This window comes from Oncorhynchus clarkii, chromosome 10 (assembly GCF_045791955.1).
Source record: "Oncorhynchus clarkii lewisi isolate Uvic-CL-2024 chromosome 10, UVic_Ocla_1.0, whole genome shotgun sequence".
Lineage (NCBI taxonomy): Eukaryota > Metazoa > Chordata > Actinopteri > Salmoniformes > Salmonidae > Oncorhynchus > Oncorhynchus clarkii.
In genome coordinates this window covers 3,711,216-3,724,872 of record NC_092156.1, presented here as the reverse complement: position 1 = coordinate 3,724,872, position 13,657 = coordinate 3,711,216, and the positions used below count along the sequence as shown (strand labels likewise).

The window sequence follows — 13,657 nt, the reverse complement described above, 5'->3', positions numbered from 1 at the left end:
ATCAGCAACCATCCCCAGGACCAGCCTGTCAGCAACCAACCCCAGGACCAGCCCATCAGCAGCCAGACCCAGGACCAGCCCATCAGCATCAAGCCCCAGGACCAGCCCATCAGCAACCAGCCCCTGGACCAGCCCATCAGCAGCCAGCCAGAGGACCAGCCTATCAGCCGCCAGCCCCAGGACCAGCCAATCAGCAACCAACCCCAGGACCAGCCCCAGGACCAGCCCATCAGCAACCAGCCCCAGGACCAGCCTGTCAGCAACCAGCCGCAGGACCAGCCCCAGGACCAACCCATCAGCAACCAGCCCCAGGACCAGCCCATCAGCAACCAGCCCCAGGACCAGCCCATCAGGAACAAGCCCCAGGACCAGCCAACCAGCCCCAGGACCAGCCTATCAGCAACCAGCCCCAGGACCAGCCCGTCAGCAACCAGCCCCAGGACCAGCCCATCAGCAACCATCCCCAGGACCAGCCTGTCAGCAACCAACCCCAGGACCAGTCCATCAGCCGCCAGCCCCAGGACCAGCCAATCAACAACCAGCCCCAGGACCAGTCCCAGGACCAGCCCATCAGCAACCAGCCCCAGGACCAGCCTGTCAGCAACCAGCCGCAGGACCAGCCCCAGGACCAACCCATCAGCAACCAGCCCCAGGACCAGTCCATCAGCAACCAGCCCCAGGACCAGCCCATCAGCAACCAGCCCCAGGACCAGCCAGTCAGCAACCAGCCCCAGGACCAGCCCATCAGCCGCCAGCCCCAGGACCAGCCCATCAGCAATCAGCCCCAGGACCAGTCCATCAGCAACCAGCCCCAGGACCAGCCCATCAGCAACCAGCCCCAGGACCAGCCTGTCAGCAACCAGCCGCAGGACCAGCCCATCAGCCGCCAGCCCCAGGACCAGCCAATCAGCAACCAGCCAGAGGACCAGCTGATCAGCAGCCAGCCAGATGACCAGCCCATCAGCAGCCAGCCCCAGGACCAGCCCTTCAGCAACCAGCCCCAGGACCAGCCCGTCAGCAACCAGACCCAGGACCAGCCCATCAGCAGCCAGCCCCAGGACCAACCTGTCAGCAGCCAGCCAAAGGACCAGCCCATCAGCAGCCAGACCCAGGACCAGCCCATCAGCATCAAGCCCCAGAACCAGCCCATCAGCAACCAGCCCCTGGACCAGCCCATCAGCAGCCAGCAAGAGGACCAGCCTATCAGCAGCCAGCCCCAGGACCAGCCCATCAGCAACCAGACCCAGGACCAGCCCATCAGCAGCCAGCCCCAGGACCAGCCTGTCAGCAGCCAGCCCCAGGACCAGCCCATCAGCAACCAGCCCCAGGACCAGCCCATCAGCAGCCAGACCCAGGACCAGCCCATCAGCATCAAGCCCCAGAACCAGCCCATCAGCAACCAGCCCCTGGACCAGCCCATCAGCAGCCAGCCAGAGGACCAGCCTATCAGCAGCCAGCCCCAGGACCAGCCCATCAGCAACCAGACCCAGGACCAGCCTGTCAGCAACCAGCCCCAGGACCAGCCCATCAGCCGCCAGCCCCAGGACCAGCCAATCAGCAACCAACCCCAGGACCAGCCCCAGGACCAGCCCATCAGCAACCAGCCCCAGGACCAGCCTGTCGGCAACCAGCCGCAGGACCAGCCCCAGGACCAACCCATCAGCAACCAGCCCCAGGACCAGCACATCAGCAACCAGCCCCAGGACCAGCCCATCAGGAACAAGCCCCAGGACCAGCCAACCAGCCCCAGGACCAGCCTATCAGCAGCCAGCCCCAGGACCAGCCCGTCAGCAACCAGCCCCAGGACCAGCCCATCAGCAACCATCCCCAGGACCAGCCTGTCAGCAACCAACCCCAGGACCAGCCCATCAGCAGCCAGACCCAGGACCAGCCCATCAGCATCAAGCCCCAGGACCAGCCCATCAGCAACCAGCCCCTGGACCAGCCCATCAGCAGCCAGCCAGAGGACCAGCCTATCAGCCGCCAGCCCCAGGACCAGCCAATCAGCAACCAACCCCAGGACCAGCCCCAGGACCAGCCCATCAGCAACCAGCCCCAGGACCAGCCTGTCAGCAACCAGCCGCAGGACCAGCCCCAGGACCAACCCATCAGCAACCAGCCCCAGGACCAGCCCATCAGCAACCAGCCCCAGGACCAGCCCATCAGGAACAAGCCCCAGGACCAGCCCATCAGGAACAAGCCCCAGGACCAGCCAACCAGCCCCAGGACCAGCCTATCAGTAACCAGCCCCAGGACCAGCCCGTCAGCAACCAGCCCCAGGACCAGCCCATCAGCAACCATCCCCAGGACCAGCCTGTCAGCAAACAACCCCAGGACCAGCCCATCAGCCGCCAGCCCCAGGACCAGCCAATCAACAACCAGCCCCAGGACCAGTCCCAGGACCAGCCCATCAGCAACCAGCCCCAGGACCAGCCTGTCAGCAACCAGCCGCAGGACCAGCCCCAGGACCAACCCATCAGCAACCAGCCCCAGGACCAGCCCATCAGCAGCCAGCCCCAGGACCAGCCCATCAGCAGCCAGCCCCAGGACCAACCTGTCAGCAGCCAACCCCAGGAAAAGCCCATCAGCCGCCAGCCCCAGGACCAGCCAATCAACAACCAGCCCCAGGACCAGTCCCAGGACCAGCCCATCAGCAACCAGCCCCAGGACCAGCCTGTCAGCAACCAGCCGCAGGACCAGCCCCAGGACCAACCCATCAGCAACCAGCCCCAGGACCAGCCCATCAGCAGCCAGCCCCAGGACCAGCCCATCAGCAGCCAGCCCCAGGACCAACCTGTCAGCAGCCAGCCCCAGGACCAGCCCATCAGCAACCAGCCCCAGGACCAGCCCATCAGGAACAAGCCCCAGGACCAGCCAACCAGCCCCAGGACCAGCCCTTCAGCAACCAGCCCCAGGACCAGCCCGTCAGCAACCAGTCCATCAGCAATCAGCCCCAGGACCAGCCCATCAGCAATCAGCCCCAGGACCAGCCCATCAGCAACCAGCCCCAGGACCAGCCCATCAGCAACCAGCCCCAGGACCAGCCTGTCAGCAACCAGCCCCAGGACCAGCCAACCAGCCCCAGGACCAGCCCATCAGCAACCAGCCCCAGGACCAGCCCGTCAGCAACCAGTCCATCAGCAATCAGCCCCAGGACCAGCCCATCAGCAATCAGCCCCAGGACCAGCCCATCAGCAACCAGCCCCAGGACCAGCCCATCAGCAACCAGCCCCAGGACCAGCCTGTCAGCAACCAGCCCCAGGACCAGCCCATCAGCCGCCAGCCCCAAAAGCAGCCAATCAGCAACCAGCCCAAGGACCAGCCCCAGGACCAACCCATCAGCAACCAGACCCAGGACCAGCCCATCAGCAGCCAGCCCCAGGACCAGCCCGTCAGCAGCCAGCCCCAGGACCAGCCCATCAGGAACCAGCCCCAAGACCAGCCCCAGGACCAGCCCATCAGCAACCAGCCCCAGGACCAGCCCATCAGCATCCGGCCCCTGGACCAGCTCATCAGCAACCAGCCCTTGGACCAGCCCATCAGCAACCAGCCCCAGGACCAGCCCATCAGCAACCAGCCCCAGGACCAGCCTGTCAGCAACCGGCCGCAGGACCAGCCCCAGGACCAACCCATCAGCAACCAGCCCAAGGACCAACCCATCAGCAACCAGCCCCAGGACCAGCCCATCAGGAACAAGCCCGAGGACCAGCCAACCAGCCCCAGGACCAGCCCATCAGCAACCAGCCCCAGGACCAGCCCGTCAGCAACCAGCCCATCAGCAATCAGCCCCAGGACCAGCCCATCAGCAATCAGCCCCAGGACCAGCCCATCAGCAACCAGCCCCAGGACCAGCCCATCAGCAACAAGCCCCAGGACCAGCCCATCAGCCGCCAGCCAATCAGCAACCAGCCCCAGGACCAGCCCCAGGACCAGCCCATCAGAAACCAGCCCCAGGACCAGCCTGTCAGCAACCAGCCGCAGGACCAGCCCCAGGACCAACCCATCAGCAACCAGACCCAGGACCAGCCCATCAGCAGCCAGACCCAGGACCAGCCCATCAGCAGCCAGCCCCAGGACCAACCTGTCAGCAGCCAGCCAAAGGACCAGCCCATCAGCAGCCAGACCCAGGACCAGCCCATCAGCATCAAGCCCCAGGACCAGCCCATCAGCAACCAGCCCCAGGACCAGCCTGTCAGCAACCGGCCGCAGGACCAGCCCCAGGACCAACCCATCAGCAACCAGCCCAAGGACCAACCCATCAGCAACCAGCCCCAGGACCAGCCCATCAGGAACAAGCCCGAGGACCAGCCAACCAGCCCCAGGACCAGCCCATCAGCAACCAGCCCCAGGACCAGCCCGTCAGCAACCAGCCCATCAGCAATCAGCCCCAGGACCAGCCCATCAGCAATCAGCCCCACGACCAGCCCATCAGCAACCAGCCCCAGGACCAGCCCATCAGCAACAAGCCCCAGGACCAGCCCATCAGCCGCCAGCCAATCAGCAACCAGCCCCAGGACCAGCCCCAGGACCAGCCCATCAGAAACCAGCCCCAGGACCAGCCTGTCAGCAACCAGCCGCAGGACCAGCCCCAGGACCAACCCATCAGCAACCAGACCCAGGACCAGCCCATCAGCAGCCAGACCCAGGACCAGCCCATCAGCAGCCAGCCCCAGGACCAACCTGTCAGCAGCCAGCCAAAGGACCAGCCCATCAGCAGCCAGACCCAGGACCAGCCCATCAGCATCAAGCCCCAGGACCAGCCCATCAGCAACCAGCCCCAGGACCAGCCTGTCAGCAACCGGCCGCAGGACCAGCCCCAGGACCAACCCATCAGCAACCAGCCCAAGGACCAACCCATCAGCAACCAGCCCCAGGACCAGCCCATCAGGAACAAGCCCGAGGACCAGCCAACCAGCCCCAGGACCAGCCTATCAGCAGCCAGCCCCAGGACCAGCCCATCAGCAACCAGCCCCAGGACCAGCCCATCAGCAACCAGCCCCCGGACCAGCCCATCAGGAACAAGCCCCAGGACCAGCCAACCAGCCCCAGGACCAGCCCATCAGCAACCATCCTCAGGACCAGCCTGTCAGCAACCAGCCCCATGACCAGCCCATCAGCCGCCAGCCCCAGGACCAGCCAATCAGCAACCAGCCCCAGGACCAGCCCCAGGACCAGCCCATCAGCAACCGGCCGCAGGACCAGCCCCAGGACCAACCCATCAGCAACCAGCCCCAGGACCAGCCCATCAGCAACCAGCCCCAGGACCAGCCCATCAGGAACAAGCCCCAGGACCAGCCAACCAGCCCCAGGACCAGCCCATCAGCAACCAGCCCCAGGACCAGCCCGTCAGCAACCAGCCCATCAGCAATCAGCCCCAGGACCAGCCCATCAGCAATCAGCCCCAGGACCAGCCCATCAGCAACCAGCCCCAGGACCAGCCCATCAGCAACAAGCCCCAGGACCAGCCAATCAGCAACCAGCCCCAGGACCAGCCCCAGGACCAGCCCATCAGAAACCAGCCCCAGGACCAGCCTGTCAGCAACCAGCCGCAGGACCAGCCCCAGGACCAACCCATCAGCAACCAGACCCAGGACCAGCCCATCAGCAGCCAGCCCCAGGACCAGCCCGTCAGCAGCCAGCCCCAGGACCAGCCCATCAGGAACCAGCCCCAAGACCAGCCCCAGGACCAGCCCATCAGCAACCAGCCCCAGGACCAGCCCATCAGCATCCAGCCCCTGGACCAGCCTGTCAGCAACCAGCCCCAGGACCAGCCCATCAGCAACCAGCCCTTGGACCAGCCCATCAGCAACCAGCCCCAGGACCAGCCCATCAGCAACCAGCCCCAGGACCAGCCTGTCAGGAACAAGCCCCAAGACCAGCCAACCAGCCCCAGGACCAGCCCATCAGCAACCAGCCCCAGGACCAGCCCGTCAGCAACCAGCCCATCAGCAATCAGCCCCAGGACCAGCCCATCAGCAATCAGCCCCAGGACCAGCCCATCAGCAACCAGCCCCAGGACCAGCCCATCAGCAATCAGCCCCAGGACCAGCCCATCAGCAATCAGCCCCAGGACCAGCCCATCAGCAACCAGCCCCAGGACCAGCCTGTCAGCAACCAGCCCCAGGACCAGCCCATCAGCTGCCAGCCCCAGGAGCAGCCAATCAGCAACCAGCCCCAGGACCAGCCCCAGGACCAGCCCATCAGCAACCAGCCCCAGGACCAGCCTGTCAGCAGGCAACCCCAGGACTGGCCCATCAGCAACAAGCCCCAGGACCAGCCCATCAGCAACCAGCCCCAGGACCAGCCTATCAGCAACCAGCCCATCAGCAACCAGCTAGCTGCAATCAGGTCAGTGCAGAGAGACAAGCTAGCTGCTATCAGGTCAGTGCAGAGAGACAAGCTAGCTGCAATCAGGTCAGTGCAGAGAGACAAGCTAGCTGTAATCAGGTCAGTGCAGGGAGACAAGCTAGCTGTAATCAGGTCAGTGCAGAGAGACAAGCTAGCTTCAATCAGGTCAGTGCAGAGAGACAAGCTAGCTGTAATCAGGTCAGTGCAGAGAGACAAGCTAGCTGCAATCAGATCAGTGCAGAGAGACAAGCTAGCTGCAATCAAGTCAGTGCAGAGATGTTGAGATGTGTCTGTAACTTCAGGGAAGTCAGGAACCAATACACGCAGTCAGTCAGGAAAGCAAAGGCCAGCTTCTTCAGGCAGAAATTTGCATCCTGTAGCTCTAACTCCAAAACGTTCTGGGACACTGTGAAGTCCATGGAGAACAAGAGCACCTCCTCCCAGCTGCCCACTGCACTGAGGCTAGGTAACACGGTCACCACCGATAAATCCATGATTATCGAAAACTTCAACAAGCATTTCTCAACGGCTGGCCATGCCTTCCTCCTGGCTACTCCAACCTCGGCCAACAGCTCCGCCCCCCCCCCGCAGCTACTCGCCCAAGCTTCTCCAGGTTCTCCTTTACCCAAATCCAGATAGCAGATGTTCTGAAAGAGCTGCAAAACCTGGACCCGTAAATCAGCTGGTCTTGACAATCTGGACCCTCTATTTCTGAAACTATCCGCCGCCATTGTCGCAACCCCTATTACCAGCCTGTTCAACCTCTCTTTCATATCGTCTGAGATCCCCAAGGATTGGAAAGCTGCCGCAGTCATCCCCCTCTTCAGAGGGGGAGACACCCTGGACCCAAACTGTTACAGACCTATATCCATCCTGCCCTGCCTATCTAAGGTCTTTAAAAGCCAAGTCAACAAACAGGTCACTGACCATCTCGAATCCCACCGTACCTTCTCCGCTGTGCAATCTGGTTTCCGAGCCGGTCACGGGTGCACCTCAGCCACGCTCAAGGTATTAAACGATATCATAACCGCCATCGATAAAAGACAGTACTGTGCAGCCGTCTTCATCGACCTTGCCAAGGCTTTCGACTCTGTCAATCACCATATTCTTATCGGCAGACTCAGTAGCCTCGGTTTTTCTGATGACTGCCTTGCCTGGTTCACCAACTACTTTGCAGACAGAGTTCAGTGTGTCAAATCGGAGGGCATGCTGTCCGGTCCTCTGGCAGTCTCTATGGGGGTGCCACAGGGTTCAATCCTCGGGCCGACGCTTTTCTCTGTATATATCAATGATGTTGCTCTTGCTGCGGGGGATTCCCTGATCCACCTCTACGCAGACGACACCATTCTGTATACTTCCGGCCCGTCCTTGGACACTGTGCTATCTAACCTCCAAACGAGCTTCAATGCCATACAACACTCCTTCCGTGGCCTCCAACTGCTCTTAAACGCTAGTAAAACCAAATGCATGCTTTTCAACCGTTCGTTGCCTGCACCCGCACGCCCGACTAGCATCACCACCCTGGATGGTTCCGACCTAGAATATGTGGACATCTATAAGTACCTAGGTGTCTGGCTAGACTGTAAACTCTCCTTCGACTCATATTAAACATCTCCAATCTAAAATCAAATCTAGAGTCGGCGTTCTATTCCACAACAAAGCCTCCTTCACTCACACCGCCAAACTTACCCTAGTAAAACTGACTATCCTACCGATCCTCGACTTCGGCAATGTCATCTACAAAATGGCTTCCAATACTCTACTCAGCAAACTGGATGCAGTTTATCACAGTGCCATCCGTTTTGTTACTAAAGCACCTTATACCACCCACCACTGCGACCTGTAAGCTCTAGTCGGCTGGCCCTCGCTACATATTCGTCGCCAGACCCACTGGCTCCAGGTCATCTACAAGTCCATGCTAGGTAAAGCTCCGCCTTATCTCAGTTCACTGGTCACGATGGCAACACCCACCCGTAGCACGCGCTCCAGCAGGTGTATCTCACTGATCATCCCTAAAGCCAACACCTCATTTGGCCGCCTTTCGTTCCAGTTCTCTGCTGCCTGTGACTGGAACGAATTGCAAAAATCGCTGAAGTTGGAGACTTTTATCTCCCTCACCAACTTCAAACATCTGCTATCTGAACAGCTAACCGATCGCTGCAGCTGTACATAGTCTATTGGTAAATAGCCCACCCATTTTCACCTACCTCATCCCCATACTGTTTTTATTTATTTATTTTTCTGCTCTTTTGCACACCAATATCTCTACCTGTACATAACCATCTGATCATCACTCCAGTGTTAATCTGCATAATTGTAATTATTCGCCTACCTTCTCATGCCTTTTGCACACAATGTATATAGACTCCCCTTTTTTCTACTGTGTTATTGACTTGTTAATTGTTTACTCCATGTGTAACTCTGTGTTGTCTGTTCACACTGCTATGCCTTATCTTGGCCAGGTCGCAGTTGCAAATGAGAACTTGTTCTCAACTAGCCTACCTGGTTAAATAAAGGTGAAATAAAAATAAAAAACTTTAAAAAACTTGAACTCTGTGAAGCATTTATTTAGGCTGCAATCTGAGGTGCAGGTAACTCTAATGAATTTATCCTCAGCAGCAGAGGTAACTCTGGGTCTTCCATTCCTGTGGCCAGTTTCATCGTAGCGCCTGATGGTTTTTGCGACTGAACTTGAAAAAACTTTAGAAGTTCTTTACATTTTCCTGATTGACTGACCTTCATGTCTTAAAGTAATGATGGACTGTCATTTCTCTTTGCTTATTTGAGCTGTTCTTGTCATAATATGGACTTGGTATTTTACCAGATAGGGCTATCTTCTGTATACCACCCTTACCTTGTCACAACACAACTGATTGGCTCAAATGTAAGAAGGAAACAAATTCACAAATTAACTTTCAACAAGGCACACCTGTTAACTTAAAAGCATTCCAGGTGACTACCTCATGAAGCTGGTTGAGAGAATGCCAAGAGTGTGCAAAGCTGTCATCAAGGCAAAGAGCGGCTACTTTGAAGATTCTCAAATAGAAAATATACTTTGTTTTTTTTGTTAAAAATAAATGTAGTTACATGATTCCATGTGTGTTATTTCATAGGTTTTGATTTCTTCACTTTTATTCTACAATGTAGAAAAATAGTAAAAAATAAAGAAAAACCCTGGAATGAGTAGATCGGTCCAAACTTTTCATTGGTACAGTATAAATAACGTAAAGAAAAATGTATAAAAACCTGTTTTTTTCGGTTTATCATTATTGTGTGTAGATTGATGAAGATCTTTATTTATTTAATACGTTTTAGAATAAGGCTGTAAGGGGTCTGAATACTTCCCGGAGGCTCTGCATCGAGGACGTTGGAAAGGCTTTTGCCGGCCAATCGTATTCTATTCTGGGTGCTTCTTTTCGAAGTCCCGGTTGGCTGATGGAGAATTGATGATAAAAAGATTTTGGGGGGGCTGTTTTGTTAGACTTTAGTGAGTAATTTGACATTATCGATCATAGTCTGCTGATGGAAAAATGTATGTGTTATGTCTTTACACCCCCTGCTATAATTGTGGATAAAAAGTTACCTGTCTAACAGAACACAGAGGGTGTTCTTTAACAGTACTTGTATATGTGAGAGATTTTGACATGTTGAAAGCACCGAAAGCACAACTATCTGGCACACGGCACGGACACCCCACAAGACATGTCACCGGAGGTCTCTTAATTAACAGTCCCCAAGTCCAGAAGAAACTATGGGAGACACACAGTACTACCTACGGGTTCACTTCCATGTCCCTCGGTTCAATACAATATGTTTATTTAGACGATACCAGTGGATGTATATTTAGTGTCAGATGCCTGGGCCTTTAGCCACCCAATGAGACAGACAGACGGAAGAGTGTTCCTAGGCAACCTGAAAGCAGGAAGAAGAGAGTAATATGATCACCCGGGAACATTGTGTTATCTCCCTATGTTTGCATATCATTCCCTTCATCTCTCTATCCCTCCTTCCCTTCATCTCTCCATCCCTCCTTCCCTCCTTCCCTTCAACTCTCCTTCCCTTCATCCCTCCTTCCCTTCATCTCTCCATCCCTCCTTCCCTTCATCCCTCCTTCCCTTCATTCTTCATCTCTCCATCCGTCCTTCATCTCTCCTTCCCTCCTTCCCTTCATCCCTCCTTCCCTCCTTCACCTTCATCCCTCCTTCCCTTAATCTCTCCTTCCCTTCATCCCTTCATCTCTCTATCTCTCCATCCCTCCTTCCCTTCATCCCTTCATCTCTCTATCCCTCCGTCCCTTCATCTCTCCTTCTCTCCATCCCTCCTTCCCTTCATCTCTCCATCCCTCCTTCCCTTCATCTCTCTATCCCTCTTTCCCTTCATCCCTCCATCCCTTCATCTCTCCATCCCTCCTTCCCTTCATCCCTCCTTCTCTCCATCTCTCCTTCCCTTCATCCCTTCATCTCTCCTTCCCTCCTTCCCTTCATCTCTCCTTCCCTTGATCCCTTCATCCATTCATCTCTCCTTCCCTCCATCTCTCCATCCCTCCATCCCTCCTTCCCTCCATCTCTCCATCTCTCCATCATCCTAAACCTGTGGGATCATCAATAAAATAGACATGTTTTTTTTTGTACAAAATGTCAGTAAGGACTCAGGACCCACATTGGTAACATGAAGGCTAAACCACATATTCAGCATTGGTGTTTCATTATATTCAGGATGTCTTGGCAGGAGAGATGACATTGATAATCAACATTAGATTCAGGATGTCTAGGCAGGAGAGATGACATTGATAATCAACATTAGATTCAGGATGTCTAGGCAGGAGAGATGACATTGATAATCAACATTAGATTCAGGATGTCTAGGCAGGAGAGATGAGATTGATAATCAACATTAGATTCAGGATGTCTAGGCAGGAGAGATGACATTGATAATCAACATTAGATTCAGGATGTCTAGGCAGGAGAGATGACATTGATAATCAACATTAGATTCAGGATGTCTAGGCAGGAGAGATGAGATTGATAATCAACATTAGATTCAGGTTGCCTAGGCAGGAGAGATGACATTGATAATCAACATTAGATTCAGGATGTCTTGGCAGGAGAGATGAGATTGATAATCAACATTAGATTCAGGATGTCTAGGCAGGAGAGATGACATTGATAATCAACATTAGATTCAGGATGTCTAGGCAGGAGAGATGACATTGATAATCAACATTAGATTCAGGACGTCTTGGCAGGAGAGATGACATTGATAATCAACATTAGATTCAGGTTGTCTTGGCAGGAGAGATGACATTGATAAACTGCCCATTATGTCTTTGTTACCATCCATCTCAGGTCAAGATGCATCATGGGTAATATTTTAAATTGTGGGTCATTTGATTATGTATCCCCAGGCAGCTGGGACCATATAATGATGTCATCATGTTGATGTCAACAAGAGCTTTAGCACCTGTGCCGCCCATAGGGGTGTGTGTGTGTGTGTGTGTGTGTGTGTGTGTGTGTGTGTGTGTGTGTGTGTGTGTGTGTGTTATGCATTTCATACAGATTTGATATTCCTAAATAATACATTTGCAGCATGGGTGAAGACGAAAATCTCAGTGACACTGCAAACAGAAGATTATTGCATTGTAAACATTCTGTAGTCTTTGGTAAATATTATATTAAAATGCAATCCTTGGCAACTACAGACCTACCTGTCACTTCCCAAATGACATCCTATTTGCTATAATGTGTACTACTTTTGACCAGAGCCGTAAGGGAGACTGGTCAATAGTGCTTTTTAAAGGGAATAGGGCACCATTTGGGACTTAAGGAGATTCCTATTGCCCCTTCCTCTCATGGTGTATAAACAGTGTCATCTGTCTTTCCTGTGCTAATGGCCCTGCCTGGAGAGGGATTGGTCATTATCGGTCGGTAACATTGACCGGCTCCCGGAGACCGTCAGTTATGCGTGGAAGGTTTTTGGCTAATCATTGATAGATCTGCTGCTGCTAACCGGGGTCCCGGGGGAAGAGGAGGGGAAAGGTGCTGGAGTTGTCGCATCCAGTTGCGTTTATAGACTAGCTAGTAACCGTCTGTTTGCGCTTCAGAGAACACAACAAGTAGGGACAATATGCCTACTAAAGTAGCCTAGCTATTGGTTGTATGGATTATATAGGATATCGATTTGTATAATTAAGTATATAATGGTTTCTATCACGGTAAATGACCTCACTCAACTTAACGCAGTCGGCGCGATGCAACTCCCTCGTTTCATGACGTTTGTTCTGGTCATTTCTTGTGAGTTGTACCGGGCAGTCGCGGGTCCGGGCGCTGGGTTGAAGACGTGGGAGAGGTTTAGTAAATTGGACTATCCCGGTGACAAAGCTTTCCTCTACGACACCTTTCCTGACAACTTCATGTGGGCGGTTGGAACGGCAGCTTACCAGGTGGAGGGTGCGTTTGAGAAAGACGGGAAGGGCCTGTCCATTTGGGACACTTTTACGCGCGGCGGGAACCGGATAGCTACCGGGGACGTTGGCAGCGACAGCTACCATAACACCCAAAGCGACGTCCGGGCGCTCAAACAGCTCGGGGTCAGTCACTACCGCTTCTCGCTCTCGTGGTCGCGGATATTTCCAAACGGCAGCCGCGGTAGCTACAACGAGATCGGTACCAACTACTACCGGACGCTAATACGGAAGCTGAAGGAGATCAACGTGCAGCCGGTGATCACGCTATATCACTGGGACTTACCTGACAACCTGCAGAGAACGTTCGGCGGGTGGAGCGACCCAGCGCTCGTGGAGCTTTTCCGTGATTATGCAGATTTCTGTTTCCAAACATTCGGTGACGATGTGAAGTATTGGATCACGATAGACAACCCGTTCCTGGTGGCGTGGAACGGGTACGGTACTGGGAAGGTGGCTCCGGGAATCAAGAATGACCCGGACCTGCCGTTTAGAGTGGGACACAACCTCCTCAAGGTGAGAGAGTGAGAGCACTAAATCACAGGTACACCTTCCAAAATAGCACACTATTCCCTATATAGTGCAATGCTTTTTTGACCAGGTACAAAATAGTGCACTATGAAGGGAATGTGGATGTCATTTAGGACATGTAGGACTGTTCAACTCTGCGTCAGAGTTTATTCACTGGAATGTCACTGTCGTCATTAGAGGACCACAATGTAAAAATACTGTAATTTGTTACAATTATTTTGTCTTGATATTCTGCATGATTTAAAATGCATTGTGTGCTTGAATTGTGTTCTAAATGGTCAAATACATTAAATAAAATAATGGAAAAGCAGAATAATC

General features: G+C 54.7%; 2 protein-coding genes across 2 annotated transcripts in view; both read left to right on the top strand.

The window, feature by feature from the left end:
• LOC139419796 (uncharacterized) overlaps positions 1-9,632 on the top strand; it is an 81,306-nt gene extending 71,674 nt beyond the window's left edge. Inside the window, exons 31-34 of the mRNA XM_071169780.1 lie at positions 857-1,152; positions 2,481-2,653; positions 6,071-6,326; positions 9,628-9,632. Of these exons, the coding sequence (XP_071025881.1) occupies positions 857-1,152; positions 2,481-2,653; positions 6,071-6,326; positions 9,628-9,632 (730 nt within the window). The remainder of the gene's footprint in view (positions 1-856; positions 1,153-2,480; positions 2,654-6,070; positions 6,327-9,627) is intronic.
• Positions 9,633-12,379: 2,747 nt separating this feature from the next.
• LOC139417921 (klotho-like) overlaps positions 12,380-13,657 on the top strand; it is a 40,994-nt gene continuing 39,716 nt past the window's right edge. Inside the window, exon 1 of the mRNA XM_071166912.1 lies at positions 12,380-13,324. Within this exon, the coding sequence (XP_071023013.1) occupies positions 12,545-13,324 (780 nt within the window). The 5' untranslated portion in view covers positions 12,380-12,544. The remainder of the gene's footprint in view (positions 13,325-13,657) is intronic.